The 14,589-nt window shown below is 37.2% G+C and overlaps 1 protein-coding gene and 1 pseudogene across 8 annotated transcripts in view; one reads left to right on the top strand and one right to left on the bottom strand.

Moving 5' to 3' along the window:
* The window catches only part of CFAP20DC (CFAP20 domain containing), a 186,529-nt gene that overhangs the window by 70,920 nt on the left and 101,020 nt on the right, over positions 1-14,589 (bottom strand). For 7 of the 8 annotated variants that reach the window (XM_036878571.2, XM_036878569.2, XM_036878572.2 and 4 more), the window contains 2 exons: positions 10,763-11,085; positions 391-768 (listed from right to left, as the gene is read on the bottom strand). In XM_036878571.2, the coding sequence (XP_036734466.2) occupies positions 391-768; positions 10,763-11,085 (701 nt within the window). The remainder of the gene's footprint in view (positions 1-390; positions 769-10,762; positions 11,086-14,589) is intronic. The other variant, XM_036878567.2, reaches the window with a different exon arrangement.
* Positions 3,843-10,751, top strand: LOC130685022 (40S ribosomal protein S3a-like; annotated as a pseudogene).

Below are 14,589 nucleotides of genomic sequence, written 5' to 3'. Positions count from 1 at the left end.
AATAATGATGTTTTTATGGCTCCTAATGTAGATTGTTATTGAAAATCTGTCAATTTTACTGGCAAGCCTTTGGCTCAAAAATAAGATCTTCATTTATAATTTGTAGGCAGTGATAACTAAAATTATGAGAAGTAACTGGGAAATAAAAAGTAACTATTATGATAATTATCTTTCTCATTAAAAACATGAGGTATTCTATTGTTGGGATATGTAATATACTCTTTAACAGCTGGTGTCTGAGCTAAAACACATCTGAATAGGAAGGAAAATACATAACTGATCACCCAAATAATGAAAAAGAGATGCTGCTAGAAATGTGCGCACCATGGGGTACAACGGAACGCAGCAGGAAGCACGGCCCGCATCTGTTAGCAGAGTGAAGCCACTTACACGTACTTCAGGAACTGGGTTCAACTTTTCCCCCGAGACTTCCTTTAGGGAGGTTTTCTTTAGTGATGCTGGCACTTGATGGGCTGGCCAGTCCTCCGCTTTGACAATGGGATCCGGGGTTTTCTGAGAGGGCTCACTCCTTCTTCCAGTGGGAGAAAGGCAAGGTGTAGGCATCAAATTCGTTTCAAAGTCTTTTTTATCTATCTGCTTCGCCAAGCAGTTCTGGCTTTCTGGTGCTCCTGCTCCTGTGCAGGCACTTTTTAGATGTCCTTTATCTGTCCACCTTGCAGCCTTCCCCAGCATGCTCTCTACGGTTAACGGAGCCAGTCCTGAAGGACTAGATGTTGGGCCTGAAGAGCCCTGGCCACTGTGGTCACCCTACACAGGGGGACAAAGTGACATTAGTTTGAGCCGAAACTTGTGAATAAGTTATTGAGTACAGGTTCTTAAAAAGTTCATACATTCTCTGAATAAAGCATAAAAGCAAAAAAATATATATATATATACGTATATATGTATGTTTGTGTGTGTGTATACATATACATATATATATATATATAACAATTTTATTGTGCAATAAAACTATGAGTAATGAGAAATGGCAATGCAAATAGGTATGAATCACTTGCTAAGACACCCTGCTAGGTGGTATCCGGTCTTGCTAAGGAATATTTTTTACCACTGAGTAATGAGAGAACATTTAGGAAATAGTCACTCAAATATATTCATCCCAAAGTAAAAGAAAAGGATCCACAGGAAGTCACCTAAAACATCTAAAAGTCATGTACTTTGACTTCCTGATGAGCTATAGCTCCATGAGAAGAGAAAGAACTAGAACTTACGGTATTTAGCTTATTTTGGCAGGGAAATTCTATTATGAGAACAAGCTGGCCTATCAATGTGTTTTTGCCTTGCATCATTGAAGGGCAGTTTCATTGTTCAAGAGCGAGAGCCACAGAGAATGTTCTTTGAAATATTTTTCTTGCATGAAGATTTCAAATATAGAAAGTTTTTTTCCCCCATATTTTGACATGAATCTCATTAAATACAATTATTTGGAAAGCTTAAAGTGAGAGCTAGAAGAATTTTACAAGTGTATGGTTCTGGGATTATCCCTAGGAAAGGAAAAACTCTAATTTTTAAAATCCAAGAAAGGAGGAGGTACAAACATAAAGTACTAGCCATTAAAGTAAATAATGGAAATGAGAAATATAGTGCTACTTCAATGGGTAGAACTTTCTGCTACAAAACAGTAAATTTAAAGAAGAAACTAATGTGATCATTATCTATACTTGTCATAGTAGACTTTTCCAATTTGTCTTACCTATGTAAATATATAACAAATAAATGGATGTAAAAATAGCAAACAGAAAAATCAATAAAAGCAGATTACATTGTAAAGACATTATTTAGTCTGAGAATATATATCTCACATTCAGTTTCAGTAATCTATGTCCCCACTATTCCATTTACAGCCATACGAATTGAACAGCCACTTATTTCCAAAACTTGGCATTTTTAAGCAAAATATTTGAGTAACTGATTGAACTGTTCGGTTTCTTCCTGTTTGGTCATCATACATGCTTAACATACAGATTGCCATCGAAATGTGAAATTCCCCTTTCAGTAGAAGCGAAGTATGTGTACAGGTGAGGGAGCCTGCTCTAGGCGGGGCACAGGACAAGACAGGAATTCACAAAACCGTTTAATGACAAGGGATCTGTCTGTGTGTCTGTCTATCAATGTCCTGCCTCTGGTCCTTTCTTCCTCGTCACACGTAGGGGTAGGTATTGCTGTAGGTGCTATGGATGCTGGAAATAGAATGGGAGACCTGAACTTAATCTCAGGGATTATCCTGAAGGCAACAAGGGGTCCTTGAGTGATCTGATGCAGGGGAATGCCACAAGGGCACAAAACGGAAGGCATGGCGTGACTTTGTGTGTCTATTGTTTGCGGGGTGTCTGAAGTATGTGTGGAGATAAGAGACAGGAAGCCATAACTAGGAGACTATTAAACTGTTGGATTAGAAACACTGAGGTGGCTGCATTCAGGCAACGGTGGTGATGATGGAGAGAGCTGGGTTGACTTTGACTTGACAGTGCTGTGGAAGGCAGGGTGTGTGGTACTAAGTGACCCAGGAAATACCTACATGGAGTCTGCAATCCCTAACTGCCATGTTATGATTGTCCTTCTTGTGGAAAAGAGTTGTGGTTAGTAGACAACTGTGTTCTTAAGAAAGGTGCACTTGGGTTGTACAACTTCTGCCTGTCTCTCTGCAGTAAAGAAGAGAACTGCAGAGTGGCTGAACATATTTATGAGCAGTTCCTCTTGGTATTCGTTTGGGGCCCACATTTCCTTTGTCCATGTTGGCTTTGATCTTCTGATACATATATTTCTTTATAAATAATAGAGAATATTTCTGGAGAAAATTAAACATTAAATAAATGTTAAGATTAAATATTTTGGAGGAAAATAAATATTTTCCAGAGGACCAGATAAAGTAAAGAAAAGATGGTGATTGGGTATCAATTGTGGGCCCTTACTTTATGTCTAGGTGGGAAAATAAGAACGGTGAGAGTATCTCTGCCTTTGCAACAGTGCTGCGGGCCTTGGCTGCAGGCACTAGGCACCTCTCTCTGCTGTGAGCCACTTACTGAGAGAGCTCATCCTTTCCCACAGTTCTGGAAACACTGAGGATGTCCCTATGTTTGAACAACCCTGCCTTCAGGCAGAAAACTGGAGAGTTCCACAGACCTGGAACATGCCTGGTGTTCTAAATTACAGAATGGAGTGGTGACTCTTGCAATGTTTGTTTCATACAGACAAAAAGAGAATAAAAGCTCAGTCTTGTCTAAAGAAGGTAAACAGGGAATATAGCAAACATCCCCCAAGCCTTAGTTCTAAGAAGGTATTAGTGGAACTAGGACAGATTTTTTCCTTTTTAAATTTAGTCTGGCTACTAGACAGTGCTCTCTCTTCTCTAAAAAAATCTTTTTAAAATTCCAGTTTAATTTCCTCCAAGTGTTATATACAATTGACAGTGGGATTTCTGTGACCAAAACACCTTTTATTCATTCATTTCCATCATAGTTTCATAATGAAAAAGAAATGTGTACTATGGAATTAAAACAGACTGGCTCTAAAATTAAGCTGATTAAGTAGAAAAGGGATAATTATGATTCTCTGGGTCAGAATTTCTGGATCATTCTGGGATTCATGAAATAGGCAGAAATTAGGAGCTTTTGCAAAAATTAGTTCAGTAAGTATTTATTAAGCTCCTGCTATGGGTAAGGCATTTTCTAGGCACTATATAGGACACACAGGTAAGAAGAACATGGACACCACCCTTGAGAGGCACCTATCTTAAAGGCAAAAAGGCATAAAGCAGAGAAATAGACTACCTACACAAGTAATAATTTCATAATGTAAAAGGTAGCAAAAGTCACTTCAGAAGTTTCAGATGTACTATTAAGAGATTTTGGGAATGCATGGAAAACCAGATGTTTGCTACATCATTTAAAAAACACTTTAAAAATCAATCCATAAGAATCAATCTAATAGAAGGAGTCTGTTTTTTTGCAGCTGTGGGTGGGTCAGAGAGCAGCCTGTTCTTACTTCCAGGGGTTTATTCAGGTGCAAAGTATTTCTTTTTGCTTGGCATGAGCAGTAATTACACACACAGAATATTTATGAGCAGGTATAGGACATTCATCTCACATTTTTCCTAAGATACACTGTGGTTTGGAGATGGGCCGAGAGGTGGACAGATTTAGCTGTGTTCCCTGGGAAGCCTTCTCTTGGTTGTATTGCTTTTCCACAGTAATATGTCTCCAGGCTATTTTAAGTATATGGAAAAGACAACTGGAGAGGCTGGACAGAGCACAAAAGGGTTGCTTGCTTTGGCTACCCCAGAACCACTAATTCTGGTTTATCTCAGATTCTGAAAGGGGAATTTAGATAAATGAGAAAGGCAAGATGATATAAGAGACTAATATTTTGATTTAAGTTGGGATAGCTTCTCTTTTAGAGAGGATAACAATGAAGAATAAAAAATACTATAGTATTTACCAGGAGTGGTGCACTGGCAAAACCCCATTCCTTTCTTTAGTAACACTCTGACTTACTAAAATAGAAGATATGGGTATAGATGTTTATTAATTTCACATATGAACACATTTGGGCTCAGCAGGCTTCTGGATTAATTTTTTCCTATATATCCTATGCATTTGTTATCTTAGCATAAGATGTTAACTTACTATGATCTGATTAAAAAACAACCACTTTTCCCTCTTTGGTTTGTCATTTAGCTACAGAAAACCTGTGCAGCAATTGAAGATTATTTGTCAGAGTGCTGAAGAAATTGTTATGCCATTTTTACATTCCAATCATCCGTTCATCTGTTTCTCAGGAGAACAAATACAAAATATTTTTGATTTAACTTAATATATTTTTTTTAAAGTCTCAAATCTCTTGAACCATTTGTCTTCTGGGCTCCGAAACATTTGTTTGTTAAATATTCAATCACACCCCAGTGCCAGGAACATCAATAGAGTTTGCCTGATTAACTGTAGCACAGCATATGTACACTGAAGAAGAGAGTGATTTCCCCAAGGAGCCAGCACTTCCTCTGTTGAACTACGTTTCTTAAAAGGACATGCAGATGGGCATTTGGACAATAATTTCTGGATGCACAAAATGGATTGCTCTTGCTGAGTTGTAATTTTAAAAAGATAATTTTAATGACTCTTGAGGGCCACTGACTTGAAACAGATGGGACCCAGGCTCTTTGTATTAAAACTTTAATTTAGTTGACTGAGTTGGAACACAACTGTGTTTTAGCCTTTGTAAAATGGAGATCATATTTATTTGTATATTTCAATTGATTTTTAAATTTAGTCCACCATGAAAAAATCTTATATAATATTTGTGAAAGTCTTGTAACAAAACACATCTGCAGTATTCCAAAGCAGTTCCACTTTTGTAATTGAGATTGAGCAGCAGGAGTTTTTACATTTGTCTAATGCTTAGGGACTAAATTTATGAGCTGACAGCACCTTTTAGTTAGATAACAGCACTAGGAGACATCAGAGAGCATATAGGTATATGCTTCCATCATCAACTGAAGAACACAGTTATATAACTGTGCAAAAATATAAGTCAAGACATTGGTCATAACAAACTGAGAAAACTTTTTCCATGATAACCATTTAAATGTATCTTAAATGTCTTCACTAACAAGCACCCCCAAGAAATAGTCCTACATCTACCTCTTAAATGAGATAGGGAACTATTAAAATAACACAGTTCTCTTTGGGAGGCAAAGAGAATTGATAGTGGTATCTTATAATTCATTTTACTGGTTTATAAACAAATGCAAGGAAAAGAAGATGTAACCGTTTCTAATAAGTAACTAAGATGTAGCATGCTTGATATTAAAAGGGGTTGGGCAAATTATTTCTGTAAATATTTTTACCTCTACCTCTAGCCAGTGATGCTTCACAGACAAATCACAGCATAGGTTAGAGGAACTGTATGGGATGGGTAAACATCATGTGAATATTTGGGGAAAACAATGAAACTCCTTAAATTGTTCAAGACTAAAGCATATTTTTCTGTAAGTTAGACTTCATGTTCTTTTAACTGACAACACTTTAAAGATTTCATGGGAAAACTCCTACCCAAACCAAACATTTATCTACAAGATGTTTATTTTTGGCATCTTCTGCAAGTGGTTGAAGGGTATTCTAAGGAGTCAGGACTTTTACAACCTTCTTTCCCTGCCTTTAACAATGAAGAGCCAACTCACAAGAACCAAGGGGACTGTGACTTTCTCAGAGAGGAACAGAGGGTTTCAAAAGATAATAATAAAGACATACAGATGTGAACAACTTTAAAGAATTACTTGCACAGAAGAAATATTAAATTTGCCTGGTAGGTTTACAGAGTACGTTATGTTGTAATTCATAGCATACAGGAATAAAAATGCAAGGCTATATATACTAAAAACAGAGTCCTTTCATTTTTTTCCCAACACATAAACTGACATTTAAACATTTTTAAAGGCTACACAGACATATAAGCAGCCTCATGTGAAGTATCATTTCTATTGTGTGTAGGTAAGTGTGTATGAGAAAGTAACTCAGAATCTTTTGTCAAGTATGTAGGGGTGACTGGTTCATAGTGTACCCCAGAAATATATGCTAACAGAAAAAAAAGAAATGAAATAGCTTAACGACTGAGTGCTAAAGGATACGTGGTAGGCAACAATGCTGGGAAGCCGAGAGGGAGGATAGCACTATAACCACCTGTTTACTCCGTTGTTTGTAGAGTCATCCTTGCAGGCCTCCACAGACAGAGATTTGGAAGCTTCCTAGCTAACTTGAACATTCTAAGTAGTCAGTTCATATAATTCATATCCAAATATGGATAATTTTTTGGCTCAGATGTTCCAATCTGGACTATGATACAAGACGAATTACTTGGCCTTGCAAATATCTACTTTAATATGTGATACACAAGCAGAGTTTGGGGGAACAAAATGAGTTTTTTGAGATGAAAAATTAACTTAGGGTAGTAATAAAATATTAATACAAAGCTAATTATTTCAAGTGGCAAACCAGATGTGTATACTCAAAGCCAGGTTGGGAATAATGGCATAACATACAAAATAGCGATAATAGGAACATCATTTTTTCTTCCTTTCAGATGCTGCATTAGCACGAAAGGCACTATTTTAACAGTGTTCCTAAGACAGTTCATTTTACATGGTAGTGTTGAGTTTATAGCTCACCACAAAATATATTTCTATCGTGTGCTTTTCAGTAAGAAGTACAACTTCAAAATTAATTGAATTTCAGGAATATTAGTATATATGTCTGCCTAGGGAATAAAATACATAGTAAAGCAAAGACTAAGACAGTAGCATGTGCCCAAAAAAACTCACACTTTTGAGGCTCTCATGCTAATGAAGATCTCAGATGTGAATTAATTATTAAGGAACTTAAATTATGAAGACAATGTATTACTGACAGCTTATTTTAATTGGTCTTTACTATCATATGTATACTTTCCCGCTTAACTATCATAATGACATGATTTGACTTGGCCTAGTTTATATGTTACTGAATATATTTAATTTCCCTTAAAAATACTCAATGGTCTAACATCAAATAAAGTCTTTTAACTACAAGTTGTAAACTTCAAGGCTAATAAGTAATGTAATTATTAGACATTCAACCACTATTATTTATAACATAACATTATGTTTTCCTTAAGTATAATTATTTTACTCTAAGGATATAACATTCTGAAATAATATAACTAATAGTAAGGATGCTTAAATCAGCCAAACTTATTTTTCTTCAAAGACTCTATGTAATAAATATTTAAAGTATGAAATCCAATTTCCCATTGACTTATACAATTAATAAATGGGAGAAGTAATCTTACAGGAAAAGAATTTACAAAAAAGGCCCAAATATACCTTTTGGCTCTCTGCGCAGCACCGGGATGGTGGGCAAGAACAAGCACTTTACAGAAGGTGGCAAAAAGGGAGCCAAGGAGAACGTGTTGATCCATTTTCTAGGAAAGGGTGGGATGATGTGAAAGCACCAGCCATGTTCAACATAAGAAATATTGGAAAAATACTAGTCACAAGAACTCAAGGAATCAAAACTGCATTTGATGGCCTCAAGGGTCATGTTTTCAAAGTGAGTCTTGCTGGTCTGCAGAATGATGAAGTTGCATTTAGAAAATTCAAGCTAAGTACTGAGCAATGTTCAGGGCAAAAACGGCTGGATTTCCATGGCACAGATCTTAACCATGACAAACTGTGCTCCATGGTCAAAAAGGGGCAGACCATGACTGAAGCGCATGTTGATGTCAAGACTACCAGTGGTTATTTGCTTCCTTTATTCTGTGCTGGTTTTACTAAAAAACACAATAATCAGATTCAGAAGACTTCTTATGCTCAGCTTCAACAAATCTGGAAGATGATGGAAATCATGACTAGAAAAGTGCAGGCAAATGACTTGAAAGAAGTGCTTGAAAATTGATACCAGACAGCACAGACAGCACTGGAAAAGACACAGAAAAGGCAAGCCAATGATATTTCTCTATTATATCTTTGTTAGAAAAGTAAAAATGCTGTAGAAGCCCACATTTGAATTGGGAAAACTCATGGAGCTTCATGGTGAAGGTAGTAGTTCTGGAAACTATGAGATGAGACAGGTGCTAAAGTTGAACAAGCTGATGGATATGAACCGCCAGTCCAAGAACCTGTTTAAAATTCAGACTTTTAATGGTGTCAAGTAAAAAGTTTACACGTGGGGGCGAGGGAAAGCCCCAGACAAATCAATTTGATAAAGAAGGGATCATTACAGATTCTAGAAACTTGTCTAAATATAGTCTGGCATTTTTGCTGGTCATATTTTTGTATTTTAGTTTGTATCTTTTTATTGCCTGAAACAGTGAACCCCAAAGCTTACAGCATATGGCAAGGCTTCTGCCCGTCTCTCTGGCTGCTTCTCAGCAGGCTCCCACTAAAGGTGGGCCAGGACAGGTGTTAGGAATGAGACAGTCCCACTATAGACTCTAGCCATATGCTGCTGGCCATTCTGTTGGCCATGGCACAGGGGTGACAAGATAGCTATGCTAACCAGAGCTTGGGTAACGCACAATCAATTTATTTTCAGTTTCATGTAGTTGGTGGAAGTGCATGTTCACACAGAAAATACTGAAGGACGTCAGTAGTAGAGTAGCTAGTAGCAAAAGAAAGAACATAAGGTGATAAGTTAAAATGCTCAGAACTAGTACTCTTGATTTTCCCCCAAAGTTCTATTGCTTCTTCTCAAGGCTTATCCTTTGTATAGATGGGAGAGGTTAAGATCTGCACATAGTACAATTTAAAGGACAGTTTCCCCATAACACTTCTCTCAAAGTTTCCCAGATAACTACCATTTCCTACTTGCCATGAAATTTCCACCACTGTGGGAATTCTTTTGGATTAGGTAAGAAAGATGGTGGTGTGCACAAGGGAAGGGGTGGGCCTATCCCATTCATGAAATGGCATGGATTGTTTGGATTAACCAATTAACATTGTAGAAGAATTGATGGCTGGTAAGGGCAATTCTAGATGCTGAAGACAAACACCCATTCTACAGTTTTTATAGGTATCATCTTTTAGTTTGTAGTTTTTATGAAAGGGACAAAGGTGTACACAACATTTAAAATGCTGGCACTAAATGTACTGTTTATGCATATAGGGCTTATATTTGGTATGACTAATAGTTTCATCATGCTCAGAAGCAAGGACATTATGAAAAAAGGATTTCCCCATATGCACTTTGCTACAGAAACTCATTAAAGTTGCAAAAAACAATAATTACTGCCTGAACAATCTTGCCATATTCTCAAGTGGCTCTGAAGGTAGGAGGCATGAACTTCATCCTCATCCCACTGTCCAAAGGGGGATTCTTGATCAGTTAGTTATTAAAAAAGAAGTTTTATAAGCATACACAAAGAGTTTTTAAAATTATTTCTATAATTTCTACATAGAAATGATTTGTATAATTTTATTAAACTATAAACTTGATGTAATCTGCTTTTAAAATAATTGTCTTTTCTAGAAAATATGAATGCCTACTATTGAAGAGTAAAGCTAAAGAAATTTCATAATTAATTTCATATGGGGGAAAAGAGTTAAAATGTATTAAGTTTTAAACAAATGTTTCAGAACTACATTTTTATTTTCAACAAGGTTTTTTTCTAACTTGCTATGAATTTACTGACTTATGGGATATACTTGTATTCTAAATAATTGCAAACAGAAAGCTTCCTGTAAGGCAAGTCCCAGCTCTAATCCATGATTCATTATCTAAACTTTAATTGGCACAACTCTTGAATTTCTGATGCCATATGGAAAATAATGAGTCCTAATAGGTCTAAGGTGAAAACATGGCAGGGGAGTAAGGAAGCCAGAAAACCATCAGTTCAGAATTCATTGCAACTGCAACACAATTTCCCCAGAGACCTAGAATAATGTGTTCTCAATGTTTTACTGGTCTTGCTATCATATAACTAAATTGCATATTATTTCTCATTCTGTGAGACAAAGATGAAAATGGAAAAGCAAAAAGCAAACCCAAGACTGGTTTCCATAATTAAAAATGAAATTGGCTGACTGTTAATAAAAAAAGGCAGTAACTTAGAGTTGCCATAACAACCCGAGGCAACTGTTGACTGACATGGCAATCTGCTGCATTTTTATAAATAGCGGTTGATTTCCCCTCTTTCACTGCAACTAGTTTCAGTGCTTATTGAAGCTAATGGAACAACTTTGCTCCAAAACTACTTCACTCATTGAGCAGTGTACCTCTTTGCTGCTGTCACCGCCGTAAAAATCATCCTCCAATTGGGTGCCTCTCCTGGTCACACTAGCATCCTCCTGTAGCTGCAAAATAAATGGGCACCCTTCTGGGGACGTATTTTGAGTCTTTCCATGAGGTGCGGACCGTGGTCTTGATGAAAAAGTGAAAATGCCCTTTGGGCCAATCTGGCTTTCCTCTGCCTGCTGGTCCTTGCTGGCTTCTAGCCACAGGTGCGAGGTGTGGCAGGATTCATCATCCATAAGTGGAGACTGACTGCTGGACACCAAATGGGGATTGTGACCATCATTTGCAGGAAATATCCACTCATCTGACATTTGGAAAAGATGACAGATATTAGAGTGGTGTCCCGTAAGCATTATTTTAGGCAGGTAGTTAGGTTAAAATGTCTTTTTGTTGAAATGGAGACATATAATATAATGCAAAAGCCAAGGAAGGCAATTTATCCACCATCTTGTAAACTGTTAAGCAATTAACCCACAAATCTGTGCCCACAGCTCTGGGCAACTCGTCTCCAGTTCATTTTCATCTGAGTTCAAACACTGGCCAGGAAATATAAGTTTGAAGTAATTATCATTTGTCTTACACCGAATTCTTTATAGCATGGCCTCATTAGTCTGACATTCCAGAGGGAGGAAATCTTCCAAATTTAAAAGAGTTCGAGTTACTAATATCTTCATTTGACTGCAGGAGGACAGGGTACTTAACAAGCTTCTTTAAACAAAATATCTGGGCATTGCTGGGATTACAAATCATGGAGGAGAGGAAACCACGAATAGGTTTACCATTTTCCTCTCCATTCTAGAATTACTGATCAGAACAGGACAATTCACACATTAAATCGGTAGACTTTTCAAGTAATAGTAAATAGACAGAAGTGTTTGTTAATGGGACTGGTGAATTCTGTTGGTGAAAAACCTTTATGTTTAATTACAGTAGGCAGGGCAGGCACATGGGGCAAGCATCACGATGATTTTTTCTGCCTATGATGAAAAATGCTGAGATATAAATAGTATAGTAAGAACAGGAGGGACTCCATCTTAAGGCTAAGATTCCATTTTAAAAACCAGAAAGTTAGGAGATAAGATTCCTAACATATTTTATGGCAATCAGCCAATAACTGACCCTATCTGTATGCAGGGCAAGCAGTCCTAAATGGTATGTCCTCACAGCTTGAGGGTAACCACAATCTTGGAGAAGAACAGGATCAATAAATCCCCGTGTTGTTTATCTTACAGAACACCTAGAGGACTGACTCTGTATGATGACATGTCTCTCACTGGAGACAGACATCATGAGACCATATGGCAAGCCTACAGCCCCCCCCCGCCCACTCCCACCTTTTGCCCCATTCTTGAAAGCGTTGAAAGACAGAATCCTAAGCCTTTAAGCATGCCTCCTCTCTGAGTATGTACTTTGCCTTAAATAAAGACTTCTCACTGCTCAAATTATTGTGTTTTGTCTCTGCACTCTTCCAGTAGTAAGCATCTTTGTTACTTTGCTATTTCATTCAATTTTCTAGACTTAAGCACAAGTCTTCACTCTCTCTGTCCTACTTCAGACAAGTAGGGAAGGGCTACTGAGATCTCTGATTTGGGCCTGCAAGTTCCCATTGCCTGGGACCTGGACAAGCCTGCAGTGTATGGTCATGCTCTTTAGTAGCCTGCCCGAAAATCTCCTTTCTTTGCCTTTGGAAAGTTCTCAGAACATAATCTCACTCCGTCCAGTACTCTGTGGCAACCCCAAGTCTTGGGGTGGTAGGGGCTTAGTTCCCACGCAGTGCAGATTTAAGTGGACACTGGATGCCAGGTGACCCTGGCTTCAGGAGCTGGCAAGGGATTTGCCCTGTGCCGAGCAGGAGCTCAACGAGCTTCCCTTTACTCCCTCTGTTCTTCCTTACTCTCTACTGCCTGCATGGCTGCTGCCATTTACTGCTGATCTCACTTTAATGAATTCCTTCCTCACCTACTACACTTCTCCAACCTGTTCTAGAATTCTTTCTTGATCAGAGTCAAGAACCCACCCCCGTCCAGGTTGTGGTTTCACCTAGTGCACGGGGAGAGACCTCCCCAGACGCAGCTGCCCAACAACCACAGGAGAGAATGTTTTGATATGAAAATCCTTTTGCACAACCTTATTTATTTTCTTTTGAAATACTGTCTAACACCGAAGATACATTTTTATCAAAACTTAAAAATAAATCTTGTCTTTTGTTCAACATTGACATAGCTTTTATAACTTCATGATCCAGACAAATCTTTATAATGAATATTATTCAAAGCATGCTTACTTTCTTCTTTAGAATGACAGTGGGAAAATGTTCGAGCACTTTCTCAACTTGGTCTACTTTTCTTGAAATTTACTTATTTGCTGCATTATGTCCATAGCGAAAATCTGACAAGAATCTGTGTTCTGCAGAACCACAATGGTAATTTTACCCTTGACTCTTGAATCCTACTATTATTTATCATCACAAGGAAAATAACGCAGAGATAGATGAGCTTTGCTGAACTTGAAACTCTATCGCTTATACTACAAAAGCAAAAGCAACAAACAAAAAGACCTTTAATAAAAAAATAACACTGATGGCACAAATAAAACTGTATTCATCACAAATGTACTCGTCTGTTTCTTATGATTATATTACATATCTGCCTTAAAAAGGGGGCATAAATGTACATTTGTTAGAGAAACTCTATTAGGGACAAGGCTTTCACATTTTCTGTAGGTAAATGGCCAATAGCAGGCTGAATCTACTTCATCTGACCACCTTCACAGAGGAAATGGAGGGGTCTGCATCAGTGTACCTGAGGGCAGGTGAAACGAATAGGTTCACTGGGCTGTCCTCTTTTTGGACAGCAAATGCTTCTTCTTGCATGGTGCTAAGCATACAACAGGAGTTTTGGAAACACAGCAGGCCCTTTATTAATTAATGAATGCTGAAAAAAATTACAAAAACCAATGTGTTCCATTTTATATATGGATATGTAAAGAAAATTGGGGGAAAGACACTGGGAATCATCATTATGAAATTAGACAACTCGTATGACCTACTGCCTACCATATTATTAACTGTCAAAAAGTCAAAATAAGAGGAGTGTTTTTACAACCAAACAAACTCTAATTATCTCACTACCTCATGCTTTTTTGGAATTTGTAGTTTTACTTCAAGTATTTCCATATCAATTGTAATGAATAACTTGGTGTTTTCCTAGCAAAATATGTAAATTACTGTGTAATCACAATATTGCAGCAAACAAGATAAATGCAAGAATGATCACCTAAACATCTAATTAGTTTTTCTACACAGTCAGATTTATGCAAGAGACACTAATTGTGCCTAACATTTTAATGAAGGTTTCAACATTGCATAAATAAGACTGACAAACTACAAACAATTTTCATTTATTTTCTTTTTTCCCTTGCTCAAAAACAATTTGCTTTTGTAAAAGTACCACACACCTGCTAAGCAAGATATGTTGATGGGCTCAATGCTCTAAGCTCCAACCATCTCCATTATGAAAAGGCCTAGAGAAGTATAATAGATAATCTTTGGGGATGGTAACAATGTCATGCGAAAACTTCTAAGTTTCAAACTTTCATTCTGAGCAGAGGAACTGTCACACTTAAAACTTGAAAATAAAAATACTCTCTTCCATTCATGCAAGTTGGACATAAAACTGAGGTTAAGGAGAGATTTACAAAAAATGAAAGGTTTTAGCAAATGACTGCATCATGAATTTTCAAAATGACTGGGCTTGAGAGGTTTGATATGTTTCTGTTTTATTAATTATTAACAATTATGGTATAATAA

The sequence above is a fragment of the Manis pentadactyla genome, chromosome 1 (assembly GCF_030020395.1).
Source record: "Manis pentadactyla isolate mManPen7 chromosome 1, mManPen7.hap1, whole genome shotgun sequence".
In the NCBI taxonomy this organism is placed as follows: Eukaryota; Metazoa; Chordata; class Mammalia; order Pholidota; family Manidae; genus Manis; species Manis pentadactyla.
The sequence above is the reverse complement of the archived record's forward strand: the minus strand, read 5'-3'. Positions and strand labels throughout refer to the sequence as shown.